The sequence below is a fragment of the Cyprinodon tularosa genome, unplaced genomic scaffold, assembly GCF_016077235.1.
Source record: "Cyprinodon tularosa strain WSP-4 unplaced genomic scaffold, ASM1607723v1 ctg503, whole genome shotgun sequence".
Lineage (NCBI taxonomy): Eukaryota > Metazoa > Chordata > Actinopteri > Cyprinodontiformes > Cyprinodontidae > Cyprinodon > Cyprinodon tularosa.
In genome coordinates, this window is record NW_024039234.1 from 320,035 (window position 1) to 337,454 (window position 17,420).

A 17,420-nucleotide genomic window follows, 5' to 3' on the forward strand; every position below is an offset into this window, starting at 1 on the left:
AGTCTGTTCAACACATTAGTTGTAGGCGGCTTAAGGATCTTTTGCCTGCTGAATGCAGTCCAACCGGACTCTTCAGACAGCAGGTGATTTCTAACTAAATCTTTAGAGAAGACCAAACGTATAATGGCGTAGTGATTTAAGGTTAAGTTCAACTGACACCGGGCTACCTGCAGCTAAGACTCTACTACCAGCAGAGATGTGTTAGAAATCATCTTCAAGCAGGCAGATATCTTAAGGTTCCATCTATTTGACAAGTTAGCTGTTGTTACACTCCATCGTTCTTGTTCCAGTGGTTTGTCCTTGAGCTGAAAGCTTTCTCCAATAAGCTTCTCAGCTTCACAACTCAACCCATCCTGGGATCTGACTGTTACTGTTTCCCCCTCTGTATATAGGTAATACTGTTCATGTGTTTTTAAACGTGCTCTCTCTGTGAACGTGATCAAAGCCCCATTGGATGACTTACTGTGTTGGACAATTTATTGCTGTATCTATGTTTGAATGGTTGTACTTTTGAAGTTGTCATCATCCAGGGATGGGCGGGTGGGCTTGGGTCGATGTTTGTGCTCTTTGTGTCCATCTCAAGATGGAAGCGGCGGGAAGGGAGGGGGGGTTGGGGTCGACGGGAAAACTATCACAACTGGTCAATACCAAGAGTGTCTTCATTGAAAAAAAAAAAAAAAAAGAGGACAGGACGGGGTCTGTCCTCTTTGCAACAGGAACATTTTTTGCACCAAAGTCATCATCAAAGCGCAGCTTCTTATCCAAGGTCACGAAGGATGGATGATATCAGAACTCCAAGGATTCTTTTCTTTGGTTCTTTTATTTTCTAAAGACAAACAACACTGTCTCTTTTGCATGATTATGTGTCGTCTTTTTATTGGCTTGTGTGCCCGGTAAAAGCATGACCATAGTGTGAACTCACTCTTACCGGTGTGTTTGGAAAATGTTAAGGAACTTTCTCATTGAGATTTTTTTTTTTTTTTTTTTACTTACCTCTTGACATTCATCATCAGGTGTTTTACGATGTCAGGTCTGTAACTGTTTGAAGGTTGCCTCGCATGGATAAATGCAACTTGCAAGTAACCCCCTTCAAACCCAGTTATCACGACTGCATCCCTGTAAAACGCTGTGGATGTCAATGCCGGTTAACACCCAACTAGCTAGACATTGCAGTTCTGTAAAAATTGCTCTTTATTAAAGCATTGCTATTTTCAATACGCGTGTTTGAATGCTCGCTCCTTTTTCATATCAAGCCAGCAGTATCTTGGGAGGTTGTGGTTCGAAGTACTGTACTTGTGTTTGGTCTGGTTCACATTCTGTGGTGTTTCTTCAGTGTTTGGGTGTTGTCTTGTCTTACCATCAGAAACCAAGATCCCAGTCATCCACCACAATGCAGCGGTTTCCAGAAACTTTATTTTTAACAATGCAAAATAAAAACATTAACTGTTTTATATCAACTGTGGTATTTGCAACTAAACTGTATAAGAGAAAGATACATGAAATAAAGTTCTTAAAGGCCTTTATACTCCGCAGACATTACTCTGCCTAGCTGAAACAATCCTTAATACCCCAGACATAGATTTATCATTACTTTAAAAGTATTCTTTCTAAGGAATAACATGTATCGCTCAAAAGATTGCTGTAGAACAATTTTCACAGATGTTTTTGCGGTGTATCTCTAAGGTTAGAAGACCTCCTTGCCATCTCTCTGTAGATAGTTTCAACTTCTAAATCAGGACCTTTAATTCACTCAATGAGTTAATGCTTTAAGTCAGAAGATTCCTGCTGGCAATAATAACACATCACTTTATAATCTGCAAGGTGTATAAATAACTTTGAGCCTAACTGTAGATGTGCAAAATCAAACATTAACTAAGGCACCGGCCACTTTATCATCTACGCATTGCTAGTAGAAAACTGGACTCCTTTGAACCTCAAGAAACAGTCAAAAATCTTTAGATGATTTGGTCAATAGTAAGACAACATAGTGAAGTTGTGTCATATCTAAGTGTTGCATATCTATGTGTTACTACTTCACAAAGGTGCCCTGTACAACATCTGGAGAACAACATAAACTGTTAAAGGTGATTTGCACTTTGTGACATGGTTCATTACCCTGCTGGAAGACATTCTCTTAGGAATGGTTAGTTTGTTGTAAAATTGAAAGAAAAAAAACAAAAATTTTTTAACTGTGCTTCCCTGTGTGCCAAGAAAAACAAAAAACCCTCCAAAACCATTACACCAGCCTAAACTGTTGGTACAAGACAGCATGGAGTCATACTCCCTTGTTCACTATGTGAAATCAGACCTCATGAAACAAAGCAATGGTTTTGACATTTATTCCAGTCAGGTAAATCCAGTCTATCACTGCAGCTTCAATATTCAGAGGTCAGGAGTGATTGCAGGGTTGGCAGTTTATAGTTGCTCTAAACTTCATGCTTTACAGATTGACATCGCAGACCTTTAGAGACCAATCTGTACGTAGTGGAAGGAAGGAGCGGTTACTAGACCTTTTGTCACCTTTATCATTTCAAACCAGCCTGCGCAATACCCTCAGACAGCACCAGGGCAATTTTTCTATTCAAACAAGTCATCTTTGATTTTCTTTTTTAAACACTCTCGAAAACCAAAGAGGGTTGTGTGCTTCAACTCCAGATGATCAACAGTTTCTGAAATACCCAGGAAACCTGTCTGGCACCAACTATCAATTCAAACTCAGTTTTTCTACCTTCTGACAATTCATTTGAACTTATGATAATCCAGGTACGGCTTCGGGAACATCTAGGTGTCTAAATTCACCAAGTAACTGCCATGCGTTTGGCTGAGCCACCAAAAAAATAACAGGCCAATCTATGTATGGGATCTGCGCAACTAGAGCTGAGCTTGAAAATACAGTTCTATAAAAATTAATTTACAGTCTTTCAGAGTACCGGTAATCAAGTAAATATAAGATACCAAAATTAGCATTAGCCTTAAACAGGTAACCACACAATTCCAGCAATGTTTCTATTTGCGAGATAAACTACTTGCTTATTAAGTAAATAACTTTTCACTTATTGTAGACAATTGTCCCCATCCTGATCTTTCTGCTGGAAACTTTTTTATTTTTTTTTTATTGGAAACTGCTGCATTTTCATATTGATAGCCGAGTACATGCATAAATCAAGTCATGTCATCACCTCAACATAGCATTTCTGTGTACTGCATTTAATCTCCTTGTGTCCATCTTTTAGCCGATTAACTGTTGTTGAGAGGATGAAACTTTGTAGTGTCTTTGGCAACATCATCTTTGCAGGGACTAGGTTTTAATAGTTTAGGATTGTTATTGAATTATATAATAATCCTAACCTCCCTTATAACAATCCTAATTATGTTATAATTTTCTTTTTTATTATTTAAAGGCATATATTGATGTTTTTTGGAAGAAATTGAATAAAAACCATCATCTGATGTTGATCTCAAGAGTTATCCTGCTAAAGCACAATATTTACACACACACACACGCAAACGTTTGGTTGAAATTTATTTATTGATAATGAAACATTTCAAAGAACAAAGGACAAAATGTAATTTAAAACATTGTAGAATTTGTGTTCATTGCCATTCTTACAAGTTGAAAGTGGCATCAAAAAAATGTTTTTTTTTGGAGATGGGGAGTCTTGCGCCGTACCAGCAACCGATCCTGAGCCAGGATATTCAACTCTGAAATGGAGAGCTCTTCATCAAGGCACTTAACCCCTAAAGTGGCCGCCGGGTCACCTTAATAAAACTAAAACATCCCACCCCACTGAAATGTCCCGAATCTGGTTCTGGCTGTGATTGCCCGGTACTTCTTTAGTGATAGGCAGCAGTAAAAACAAAATGTCTGCTGAAAACAAGCAGTTTTAATATAAAGGTGGTAGAAATGTCCTCAGAGGTTTGGTGACTTTACAAGTCAGAAACAGGAATGTATGAGCTCAGTATGCTTGAAGAAAAATAAGTCAGAAAACCAAAGGAGGAGAAAAAAAAAAAAAAAAGATCGACTCCCGTTAAAAAAAAGAAAAATTAAAAAACAGGAGAAAAAGTTCCAGATATCAGAAATCCTGACCAATTAAAAGCCCAAAGACAAAAAAAGGAATACTAAGCACGAACATGGCTGTTCCTGTTTAGTAAAAAAAAAAAATATGCTTGTGAGTGTGTTCGCATGTTTCGGGGCGGGGCAGAAGTGTGTGGTCTGAGTGTTTACCTTTAGTGGGGGGACACCCCCATCGTCCACAGCAGTTTCAGGCCTAACGCTGCTGTTTTCCCCATCCCACTCTACAGCTGCGTGCGGCGAACGTCCGGGGCAAGGGCTCAGTTTGGCTCCCTCCCACTCTAGCTGCAATAATCAGCAAGAGGAAGAAGGTGGCTGGAGCAGCAGCAACAACAATGCATGCAACTAACAGTTCACATGGAGAAGGTGGAATAATGTGAAAGTGTTTAGCTGCTATGTGTCATCTGAACCTTACACTGTCAGCTGGGGTGCCCGATGAAAAAACAAGACACTACTGTAGAAGGAGGGCTATTATTAGGTTTAGTCTGCCTTTATTAACCAAGTTGGATAGATTATAAGTGCAAAGTAACTGTAATGGGAACCCAAAAGAAGCCAAATTCAACTTTTGCATCAAGAGGTGAAAAACGGCTGGGAGAAAACTAATCATCTGCTCTTCTTACTGCCGCTGGGGATGCAAGGAAATCATTTAAATCACCTCATTTCCACCCAGTCAAAAACCGAACAAAACCACAACGTGTAACGGAAGAATCTACCCTGCAGCTACCTTTAATGAGGAATCGCTACAGTTGACAACCTTTGCCGTCTCGGCCTCAAACCTCTATACAGCCTCATTTTAAAGAATCCCGACTGCCAACTCACTGTTAAACAATCAATCACTCCATCTTCCTGCTAACAGTCTCTATCATCAGCCAGTGGGTGGCTGGCATGGCTCTTTCAGATTCAGAAAACGATTGGAGTATATACAGGAGTACCAAAGTGTACATTTTCCCTTATCTCTGATGATTTCTATGAAGTGGTAGAAGAAAAAAAACAACAACAGGAAAACCAGCTACTGAGAGAAAACCTGAAAGCAACTTGGTTTCTATAATGTATGCTTGATTGTTGACATCCCCCTGGCCCTTACAAATTCACAAGTACACAACAGCTGTCTAAAATAATGTAACAAATGTGAATGCATTGAAAATGCTTTCACTAATAAATGGTAAAGCATTCAAAACGAAAGTGAACTCTGAAAGAAATCCAGATTCTCCTTTGATGTAGTAGTGGCTAAAACGGCGAACCCAGGCTGTACAAATGCGATGTCTGGCCTAAAGCAGAAAACATCGACAACAAGAGATCATTTCTCCTTGTTTTCTGTGTCGTCATCCATCCATTTTTACGTATTTACTTAAAACACTAATGGACAACCTGCTGAAATCTTGGATTTACCCACTTTTAAATAACAGAAAAAAAATATTTTAATTGGAGATGTGAGCTTATCTCTTTACAGTAGACTATGAGGAGAATATAGACGTTTTATTTAAAATCATAAGTTGTTTAACTGGGTGCCACTGTCCCTTGGTTAATTTAACAAAAAACACTTTATCCAAATTCTAATAAAAGTGAAATTCCCACGAAGCTTTTCCAATTACAAAATTAAGTATTCTTAATAAAATTTAGTGAATCCAGTTTAAATAACTGTAGCACTTAATGCAAAACAAATCAGCATCTCAACAAACGGCAGAGTTATGAAACCTCAGACTAATGGTCTTGAGGGAAAAAAAACTGAAATTCTACATCTTAACTGTGGGTCGTTTCAGCATTTCTTCAGATTCTCTTAATTAAAAAAAGAAAGAAAAATAAGTCAGTTTGAGTTTCTGCTTAAATCCATTTCTAGTTACTTTTTTCTCATGAGGTGCCTTTGGAAAAACATTGATCGAGCTTTTCCTGTCAGATGCCATTTGATAAACGTTGTGGCGTGCCGATACAGATTTTATACCCTCAAAGAAAACAACGCACAGGAGAAAAATTGTGTTCAGCGGATTAATGGGAGGTAGCAGTTATGAATCCGACAGAAAATGTACGGGAAAACGCTGCTAACACATGTCTCTAATCTTATTTTATTGAAATAAAGGGGATAAAAGTACATGCTGAAGGTTGATCCCTTTTATGTAGTGAAAATTGTGGAAATGTATTTGCTTTTAAATTAAATTGGAAGACGATTGAAAATCAATAACCGAGCCATGGATCCAAAAACGAATCTAAACTCATCTTGATTAAATCAAACTTTAAATTAATTGGTCCTAATCACAAATATTAACCGTAGAAATCCTTATTGGAAGAAAAAGTTTACTAAAACAGGGATCACTGAAACATTTTCCTAACAGAGAGAAAATGGGAAAAGCTCAGGGGTAGGAACACCCATCAGTTACATGAAGCTAGAACTAATCTGAAATAAAACCGAATATCTTTAGTATGGATTAGAAATGAGATTCTGTACAGTTTCAGTCACGTGATCAGAGATTATTTTATGTAGCTTTATTGATTGTTGTTGACCAATATATAGGTGACAAGTGATTGAATTTTCAAATTTGTCCGAACAATTTACTAAATTCTAGGACAAATTAATAGAAGCCATTACTCCACATTGAAACATACTGGATTCCCTAAGAAACCACCGAGTAACAGAAACAAACCAAGTCTGGGAAGAAACTATGCAGACCAAAGAACGGCTCTTGATCCAGCAAAAAAAAAAACGAACAATGGTTGAGCTTGACCTCCAACTCTAACCACGCCTCCAGGCAACAATTTAGGATCAACATTCAACAAGGAACCAGTTCTGCTCTACAAAAAAAAAAAAAAAACAACTTTGAAAGCTCAACAATATCCCGTTTAAAGCCACTAAATTATCTCCTTGCGTCTGAAGACGCTAATTTGTCGATAATGGGAAAAACATTTAGCCAAGAAAGACATAATGGTGCTTTGGATCCAAAGCTCATTCAGACACCACCTGGCTTCCTGTTTGAATTTCTTTTTAAACTGTCCCTCATGTAAATGTATATATATACGTGAGCACACACGTCAGAGGTGTGTATGGAGTGTGTGGAGGGAGTGGGGACTATCGATAAGGGGGTTCTGGCGTGTGGTAAGGGTAATCGTGACGCTGGGGCTTGGGTTGCCCGTGTGCGGGTGTCTGCTCATACGGTGTGGATGTGGAGTAGTTTCCCGTTGCTGGGTAAGCTCCAGATGAATCATATGCTGCCGATGCTCCGTAGCCCCCAGATGTGTCATATCCTGCTGAGGCGTCGTAACTTCCTGAAGAAGCATTGTAATTCCCAGAAGAAGTGTCGTAGGACCCCGATGATGCGTCGTAACCTCCTGAATTGGCGTAAGCTCCTGGGGCGGCATAGGCGTCCGATGCGGCATAAGTTGGGGGCGCTGTGTATGTCCCTGGTGGGGCGGGGGCTGTGGTGGGGGCTTGGGTCTGTCCACTGGCCGGTGCGGGAGGTGGCGGAGGAGGATTGGTGTAGGCGTACTGGAGATACTGGTATTGTTGCTGATATTGTTGATACTGTTGGTACTGATGCATTTGCTGGTAGTATTCTGAATACGATCTACAAAGCAGAAAAAAAAAATGTGTGAGAGGAACAGAAAATATTGGAAGAGGCTGTAAACCATCATTTTGACTTGCTGCGGTTTCTCTTGGCAGGAGTTTTGTGTTTATCTCATTCTGTTTGCAGGACATTTTGAATACGCTGTGAATTCATGCATTTTAATGGCTTCAAACTCCTTTTGCAAATGAGGGCCGCAAAGCCGTGCCTCACCTTGTAGCCTTTAGAGTATATAAACTTCTCAATGTCTTTCTCTTCATACCATAAGATAAGATTCAAAGGAATCCTACCTCAACTGGTCAGTTAATTGGAATATCTTTTTATCAGATCAGGGCAAGTGACTGTTTTAGGTCATTTCATTAATCACAATATTTGGCAATATTTTAGTCATGGCTAATCTGGCTAAGATTATTTAGTCTTAGTTCTACTAAAAATGTATGTTTTTTTTCCTCCTTTTTTAATGCTTAAACTCCCAAGGACGGTATGACGGTTCTGAGATTTGAAAGGGAAAAGAACTTTATCTACATCAATCACATGTTGCTCATGTTAACCTTTTTTTTCTGTTTCTATATTTCCTTCATTTTCACGTAATTTTTTAATAAAATTAAAAACGTAAAAAAATAAATATGGTTAATTCTACCTCAATCTCCAACAGCCGCCATTTTCACGGCTTTATTAATTGCATTGTAAATTTTTCCCGCAGTTGACCGACTTTGGTAGCGTTGCCTAGCAACCAACATTCTCCCTAGAACTCCTTGGCTTTCAAGGGATCCAACAGTGAAACAGGCTTTAGGAATGCTTCAAAATATTGATGATAGCGGTTCGGTCGGAGTGGGGGAGACCGATGAGGAAGACTGGGTAGGAAAATATACATTAAAAAAAATATCCCAAATTTGTGTGTGACCTAGTTTTGAGAAAACAAAAAAAGTATGAATTAGACACTTTAATGGTGAGGAAGTGGTCAGAAAACTGGATGCTAAGATCAACTCTGTACCGACTGAGCCAAAAATAAAAGTAGGCGTACAATGTCAGATGAAAATCAGATGATCCTGTCACAGCCTCTTAGCAGAGCTGGAACTGTGCTTCTTTACAAAGCCATAAAACTGATCTAATCCAGCCTTGGAGAGGGGAAGTAACAACCTTGTAGATTTTCAAAAAGAGCCTAAAGGACTTCCAGCAAAAATCCCTAGATCAACAGACAACAACACATTTAGTAATTTACACAATAAGTGGTATCATTTAACAGTATGTATGCTGAGTCCCATTTTGTTGAGATATTTTAGCTATTAAACCCTTTGCATATTTAATTATGCAGCTTAGCATAAACGAGAACAAAGATGGGAATATTTTCTGAGCTCAGTAAAGAAACGCACAGAAGATCTGACTAAATGACCTTATTAGATGGTGCGGTGTCTCACATGAGCTGTAGCTTTATCCTTTTTATTTAACGAGAACATGTGCTGGTTATCCAAAGTTCAACATCAAATTAGATAGAGTATAGATTAGTTTGAATAACTGAAAGGAATGGGTGGATATGAAAACTAAAAAAATAAACTAATCCCTCCAAGTCACTTTCATCATGCTTACCTGTTCTAATTCATAAAATGTATCAGTAAAGTATTACAATACAACAGCAGCAATATTATGAAACATTTTTATTTTTTAAACCTGTTCCTGTTAAGCTCTCTGAATCCAGGGGTCCCATTTATGAAACATTGTGTAGGATCCATATTAAAAGTAAAGATATCCTAAATGCCTGAAAATGGGAGTGCACCCCCATTATGTATGACTTTATGTACTCTTCATGTCCACATTTAGCCATAAGCCCCATTTACACTTCCTTTTAAACTGTGCCAAGAAAGCATGGTAACTGCTGATTGTAAATGGAATGCAACTGAACCGGACCGTGCCAAACACAATGTTCTGTTGCAACTGGAACCTTTAAAGCTCAGCATTAACAATGAAAAACATCCAAAGATCTGACTCCCACTGGGCGGAGGACGCCATCTAGGCACATAAGTTCCCGAATGTTATGGGATCCACCAATTTTGTTTGCGTAATTCTAAACTCAAGGGCTGTAGTATCATGGACCACTGATAGGAGGCGAGGAACTGTGCTAGCGTGACGTGTAAATGGTCGGTAGAACCAAGCTTGGCACGGTTAACTGATCCAAGCTCAGTCCAATCTCGGCACGAATCGCTTTCAGAGGGGTAGTAATGCATGAATGTTATTGTGAATTTACATGAGTCAGATGATCATTATTATTTAAAAATTACCAAGGCAACTACAACCAGGAGAGAGAAATACATTTCAGATTACCTGAGGCACAAATAGATGTGTTGGTGAGTGAGGTGGAAATTTAGATACAGGGTTCCTACAGCATAAGGCAAGTTCAATTCAGGACTTTTTAAGACTTTTTGATGCCACTTGAAATAAAAATTTAAGACCAAATTCACAAGAAACAAGAAAAACCCGCTTGCGACAACTTAACCCAAAGGTTCATTATAACATAAACCACTGCACTAATGTTTCAAATTTTGAAAAGCTTCCCACACAGGAAGAAAGCTAAAAACAGACAAATGACAGATATATTTTAACAATTATTTAACTGAATTTACAAACTTTGTTTTAGCAGGGAACAAAACAAATCAGTTTTAAAGCCACAACATAACCAGTCTTTTTTGCAGCTATTTTTCTTTGTATCGTTTTTTTAGTATGTTTGATTTGGTGAAAAGTGGAGGCGTTGCAGAGACAAGGGTGGAACAAAACCGAGAAATACCGGCTGGTTCTCGGTAACTCTATTTTGACGCTTTGTGTTTCGTGCTTCGCATGTGCGACTCCACTGCCTTAATTCCCATCGTTCTGAGCTTGAATGACGTCTTGCACAAAATACACTGTGCCTCATGTATGTTCCCTGGTTTTAGCCATGGAGAAAACTCTTGACTGGAGACAATTTTCGTTCCATTCACACTTGCTCATATTTTCCAGACAAAAAGTTAATGGCCCATCTTCCAAATGTCCCGGCCGCACCAACGCTTTTATTGGTTCCGCTATCGGGACGGAACCAATAATGGCAGGCTGTTATTATTTTTAAATAAATAAAAAAAAGGTAAATTTTAATGTTTTATTTAGATTACACAAATAAATCATAATAAAAATAATCCCATTTATGATGTTTTAAAATTTAAAGGAATAGTACACCCAAAACATGATTAGCCTTCATCTTCTACTCACCCCCATGCTGAACAACACTCTGGAGTACTTTTTTGATATCTCAAATGCATCTGGAGATCTGGGAGGCTTCTTGCTGTCTGCTGACATTCAAATAATGGAGGTCTATTGTGCCCGAGACAGAAAGGTCCATAAAAGTCCACAAAAACGTGTCAATATTCCTCCATACTGCTCGTCCAATGTAATCCAAGTGTCCTGAGTGGGTAGCATCCAGAATTTACTCGAAACGAAGTCATTTAGAATGTTTTTAAGAGCATAAACAGTAGTGTATAGGATTTCCTGAAAGCGCGCACATGCGCGCTCACGACGCTACGGAAGCCGGCAGACCAAACCAGATGAAAGTGCGCATTCAGCGTCTGCTCTGCCAATAATGCAAGCGTAGAAGAAGAAATGTGCTGTTTACCTGTGCAAAGAAAGAAACAACGAAAGAAAAATGTCTGAGGACTTCAGTGTTGAGGAAGAGCATGAGTTCTTTGCCGAGCTGAATGCGCTGGTTTGGTCTCCCGGCTTCCGTAGCGTCGTGAGCGCGCATGTGCGCGCTTTCAGGAAATCCTATACACTACTGTTTATGCTCTAAAAACATTCTAAATGACTTCGTTTCGAGTAAATTCTGGATGCTACCCACTCAGGACACTTGGAATACATTGGACGAGCAGTATGGAGGAATATTGACACGTTTTTTGTGGACTTTTATGGACCTTTCTGTCTCGGTCACCATAGACCTCCATTATTTGAATGTCAGCAGACAGCAAGAAGCCTCCCAGATCTCCAGATGCATTTGAGATATCAAAAAAGTACTCCAGAGTGTTGTTCAGCATGGGGGTGAGTAGAAAATGAAGGCTAATCATGTTTTGGGTGTACTATTCCTTTAAGACCTACGAAAGACTGATTTAAGACATTTTAATACCAATTAAGGCCTTAATTTTATTTTGAAGAATTCAATGCCTTTTAAGACTTTTTAAGGATCCGCGGGAACCCTGTAGATAAATATCTTTGGTAGCCACAGTTATTTATGATTTGTGGTACGACTGACTCCCTGTTGATCACCATGGAGAGGAGGGTGAGGAAATATCTAAATAATGTGTGGACTTTTATTTTCAATTTAAGCTGGTTTATGAAGCCCATCTACGATTAGCTTCATAAGAAGTAAAATTAAATTTCTGAGAGGAATTATGATAAAAACCATCTTCAGTTCCCCACCTTAGTTGCAATCTGGGTCATCTACCCAAAATGTGCATGGCAGTATGGATTGGTCAAGTTTTTGTAAAAGGCCACACATTTTCCTGCCAAGTTTGTTTTGTTTTTGTTTTTTTCTTTTCACAGACAGGGTTTCTACAGGAATAAATAACTCAAATTTAATGCTTTTAATGCTCGTAGAAATAATTTTAATGCCACCAACAAGTACCCGTTGACAGGATGCAGCCATGTCCCGAATTCCTTGTTTTCCAGCCACTTTTGTTGAAATTAGCTTTTTCCCCCCATTCCTAGCTTTTTCGCTGACTCAAGCTTCTTTTCTGAACGTACAGTTTTACGATCAACTTGAAGCAGTTCCACGTAAATATATCGTTATATAATATGTCTGAGGAAATCGTTTTTATAAAAATTTGTTTTAATAAAGAATTTTAAATGCCACAATAAACACATTTAATGAATTTTAATGCCAATTAAGACCTTAATTTAAAAAAAATACTATAATACTTTTGCTTTCATACTTTAAAATTTCCTTTTTCTTTTCACTTATTTAAAAAATGTCTAATGCATCACTACTTTGCGTTTCCTTAGTCCTTCAAAACACACATTTCTGTGTTCATCTAAATAAATAAATAAATGATAATCATTACACAATACAGAAGATAGAAATACATATTTGTCATCCAGGGATGCGTTACCTAGCAACAGGATCTGCTGCTTCAGATGTTGTGGTGACAGGTGCTGCGTCTTCAGAGACTCCAGGTGGCGTAGGCAGCAGGGTGCGCCGTTTGGGGCGGATCTGAGCAAAGGAGCCTGGAACAGGGTCAGGTAGAAGAGGGGCTCTGTTCCCTCTAATTGGACTGCGATCTCGCTCATTATCTGATGAGGCCGCAGCCGCCGCGGCAGCCGCTGCTTTTCTTCCAGCTTGCTGCTCTGCCAAAACCTTTCATTTGGAATTTAACAAAAAAATATCAACATGGCCACTCTTTTAGTTGTCACATTTGGATTAAAGAGAACTTTTTATGAAAAAGTTAGCAAACCTTCTGTCCTTCCTGAAAAAACTTGGCTCTTGCTGCTTCAAAAAGTGTCGTTGGATCTGGCACTGCAGGTTGCTCTGCCTCTTCACTAGCAGGATTGTGATTGGCTAGCTCTTGGTAGACCTGGTCAGCAACAGATCCATACACTTGGCTGGCAAGTGCACCGTATATGACCCCGTCTGCACCTTTAGAACTTGTGAGGCCTTTGAGAGCAGCGTAGGTCGGATCAAAGGTTGTCGTGTTGTAAAATGAGTTATGGACACTTTGTTGAACCTGAAAGAAGAAAAATATGCACATTGTTTATATGATAAGGAACACCAGCCTGATCTGACTAAATATTAACCAAAGATTAATGTCAGATTAATGTAGTTGCATTACGTTTAAAATAATAACTAAAATGATGTGCATCTGTTGCTAGAACAGATCATCCAGATCGAAATCTCATTACCTGTATGGGCAAGCCAGCGGCTGCAGCAGCAGCTGCCGCTAGCACAGCTGCTTGACTCTGGTGATGTTCCATGGATGGAGGAGGACGTGGAAGAAGACCTTCTCTGCCACCTAAAAGCAGGGAGCAAAGGTAAGATCCATGTGAAGTGTTGTCAGCGGACAAAAAAAGAAGACCATTATTAATTTCCTGTTACAACACCTGCAGCCGAATCTCCAGCCCCTGCAATCTGATTGATCAAAGGTTGGGCTTTGGAAAGCTCTACAGCCAGCTGACGCCCCTTGAACATGGTCCCATTGAGTGCCTCAATAGCTGCCAGGGCCTCCTCCTTCCTCTCCATATGCACAAACGCATATCCAACATTTGAGCATAACCTTGCTGCAAAACAAAAATTATGTGGCCATCAGCTTAAAAGACACAAAAAAATTGAACTGCTCCAGTGTTTCTTTAACTAACATTAGCTTCTCTGGAAGAAAACCTTTAGCCACTGTATCGATAAATATTTTGATTTTAACAACTTCAAAATCTTTGTTGGTTACCTTTGACTTTATCACAGTCTAAAACTCTCCCAAAGGTTGAGAAAAGTCCATGTAAATCATCTGCTGTACAAGTAGCGCTGATGTTGCCTACAAACACTTTAATGGAGTTGGGTGGGCGTGCACGTGACTCTTCGACCACCAGGGGCCTGCCTCTGTACTCTTTGCCATCTAGATGCCGGATGGCCCTGCGGAAGTTAAGAAATTAACATAATGTCAACAAATGTAGAACATTCTCTGAAAAACATTTAAATCTAAATAAGTCAATTTTTTCAGAAAATAAATGCATCTTTTCTTGAATTGAGGGGGTAATGGTGACACTTTGCCAATGGAACAAGACAATTTACCTTTAAAACAAGAAAAAAACGAGTGCATTGATTTATTTCAAGTGCATATCATCTGACTATCTTATTTTAAGGGTAAAAATACTCATTCTATTTGCAAATCACCTTATTAACCTACTGAAATTAAGGTTAAATGCACTTATTTCTAGATAATTAGTGTACTGGACCATACAGAGAAAACAGAGAGCCAGAACACATTAAGAGGATTATAGAATATGTACAAGATAAAAATGTTGACCAATATAAAATTTTCCACACTAAAACAGCGACATTCAGCAGTGTAGCTTCAAAAGACAGTAACCGCGTTAAAGTGATTTTCTATCAAAACCAAAACAAAATACAGAGTCTAATGTCAAGGAATCACATGTTGAAACAGTAATCCCATTCATGGTGCTTGTGAAGACCATCCATAAGATGTTTTTGATAAGAGCACAGGCTGACTTAAAAAAAAAAAAAAAAAACATGTTAACAGTCTTACAGATTTCATAAATGTACCTACTTAGTAAGATAAAGTTTCCGATTTTTTTTATTGCAGTTTTAAGCTCTGGGATGCAATACAATTGTTTTTTTACTCATAGCTTGAACATAATCCCAGTTTTGGCCAAATGTAAAATGACTTTTTTCTTTTTTTGTTTTGTTAGGCCAAATTACTTTGAAATACACACCTTTCCATTGAAAACAAGCCAGCAGTAAGGACTTCTTACATCTCACATAATGACGTTTGAAAGATAGTAAAACCACCCACCGATATTTAACCCGATATTTGATCAGCTTCTGAGTTTCTAAAGTAAAAAAATAAATAAATACTACTTCTTCTTCTTCCTCCTCAAAAACGTTTTTACAGACTTAAAAACTTCTAAAGACGAGGGAAAAAATATTGATACATTAAAATATCACAATATCTTCATATGCTGATATATTGCCATTTAAAAACACCATATCAATCTCTTTTACTAATGAAATATTGCTATACGTCATCGCTATGCTACGAAATCCCCCGAAAATTCACGAAATTTTGCCATATTTTTATATGTTGATATATTGACGCGGTATCAATCTATTTTACTAACAAAATCTCACAAGAATTTGCAAAATATCACGAGAGTTTGTAACAGAACGATGAAATTTCATGAGATTTTGAAAGTAAAATAGATCGATACCGCGTTTTTAAAAATCAATTTGATATCAGCATATGCAAATATATTTGAGTTTATTATTTTTCAAAGTGTCAGAAATGGATAACAGAACTGCTATTTTCAATGACTACTTATTTTTGTCCAGCTTTAACATCGGTATCGGTTATCGGCTACACGAGTTTTAAAATATCGGCATATCGGATATCAGCCAAAATCCCAATATCGTGCATCTCTAAAAAATAATAGAATAAAATCAAACATATTTAAGAATTAATAAAGTCCAATTTAAGATTAAGATAATTTTGACAAATTAAAGGATTAAAACTAAGGGTTTTAATAGTTTTCTAATCCTTTTAATGAGCAATCTATATAATTAATAATGACCTTTAATTAATCATTTATTATCATGAATAATAATAATAATAATATGCATGATGCAATAAGATACATTTAAAGTGGCAGAAAAATATGATATTTTCGCAGTTTCAACATTTCAAATCATTTGTAATGACTATTAATAAATGATCAGTTGCATACCTGTCTGCTGCGCCCTCCCCCTTTAGGGTCACGAACGCATACTGTCTGAGCAAAGAACATGTTTCTATTTCTCCGTAGGGAGCAAAAAGCTTGTTTAGTTCATCTTGAGTTGCATCTAAAGGAAGGTTCCCCACAAACAGCTTGACGTTCTCCCCGCTCATCTCTGCATCAATCTGAAAGAGAACAAGGAGGATTTATTGTGACAAGCCGTTAGCCGAGCGTTAGCAACTTAGCTGTTAAGTAAGAGCGACCCCCCCAGAACCACCTCGTACTGGCACCATTACATCATATATATATATATATATATATATATATATATATATATATATATATATATATATATATATATATATATATATATATATATATATATATATATATACATATATGTGGGGGTCAGAGTATTTACAAATACGTTTAGCATAATGACAGACGTGCTGTAAGCCAATTCTACCGTTACCTAGCAGGGAAAATAGGGTTGAATAGAGTAAAAAGTGTACCTTGACCAAAACGAACTGAGTGAAAAGATATACACGGCTAAACTCAAATAATTTTTAAATATGTGACAAAGCATACGACCACCAGTAGGCTAGAACTCCTGGCCATTTTGTTTAACATTAGCGTAAACGGTGCAACGTTAGCAGTGGCTATGCTAGCTAAAGCTAGCCCTGATACTGTGTGATTTGATTTACAAATATCTGGAACGGCCGAGGCCATTAGATTAAAACGGATACAAAGAGGCGGGTTGAGTGATTTTCTAAGCTTCACTCTAATTAAATCAAACTCATGAAAACGTTTTAGCCAGCATGTAGCAAAAATAGCTCACCCAACGCGGTCCTAAGCTGATGTGGTTCAGACGTCATTTCCTGCCATGAAAACCTAATTCGAGGCAGTTTTTTTTTTTTTTTTACTTGATAATTTATCAATTTTTACAGCTCAAAGCGCGTTTGTTTGTAAGCATTTTTAGTTTTGTATTTCAATTTAGAAAAGAAAAAAAAAACTAACGGAAGACAGACCAATGATTAACACAGTGATGAAACAAAATGTTTTACTGAAACAAAAGATCTGAAGCAATGAACTTCGCCATTCAACACATTCAACGTGCTCTTTTCATCTCTCCCATTAATTTTGGTCGATTTACCCGATCGGGTAGAGAAGAGAGTAAAGTTTATTCAAATATAAGACATATTTTTGTTAAACTTTATTATTGTAAACGCTCTTACTCAGCACACGTTCCAATACTGCCACCTGTGTTGATATTCTGCATAGAGGTGGGCGGATCGATCCCAGGATCGATACTATCGATACCAACGCTGGTATTTATATTGAACAATATTCGT

The 17,420-nt window shown here is 38.0% G+C and overlaps 1 protein-coding gene across 2 annotated transcripts; it reads right to left on the reverse strand.

Moving 5' to 3' along the window:
- Window positions 1–3,510: 3,510 nt before the first annotated feature.
- rbm14a (RNA binding motif protein 14a) lies at window positions 3,511–16,947 on the reverse strand. 2 transcript variants are annotated; one of them, XM_038303093.1, is made up of 9 exons: window positions 16,907–16,947; window positions 16,081–16,253; window positions 14,067–14,251; window positions 13,729–13,905; window positions 13,531–13,640; window positions 13,086–13,355; window positions 12,744–12,988; window positions 7,216–7,626; window positions 3,511–4,357 (listed from the first exon to the last, which is right to left on the reverse strand). In XM_038303093.1, exons 2-9 carry the CDS (start codon window positions 16,239–16,241, stop codon window positions 4,354–4,356), a joined length of 1,563 nt encoding a protein of 520 aa, XP_038159021.1. In that variant the 5' UTR covers window positions 16,242–16,253; window positions 16,907–16,947; the 3' UTR covers window positions 3,511–4,353. The 2 variants fall into 2 exon arrangements, with proteins under 2 accessions (XP_038159021.1, XP_038159020.1); XM_038303092.1 differs by having other exon boundaries at window positions 3,511–7,626.
- Between the last annotated feature and the right edge of the window lie 473 nt (window positions 16,948–17,420).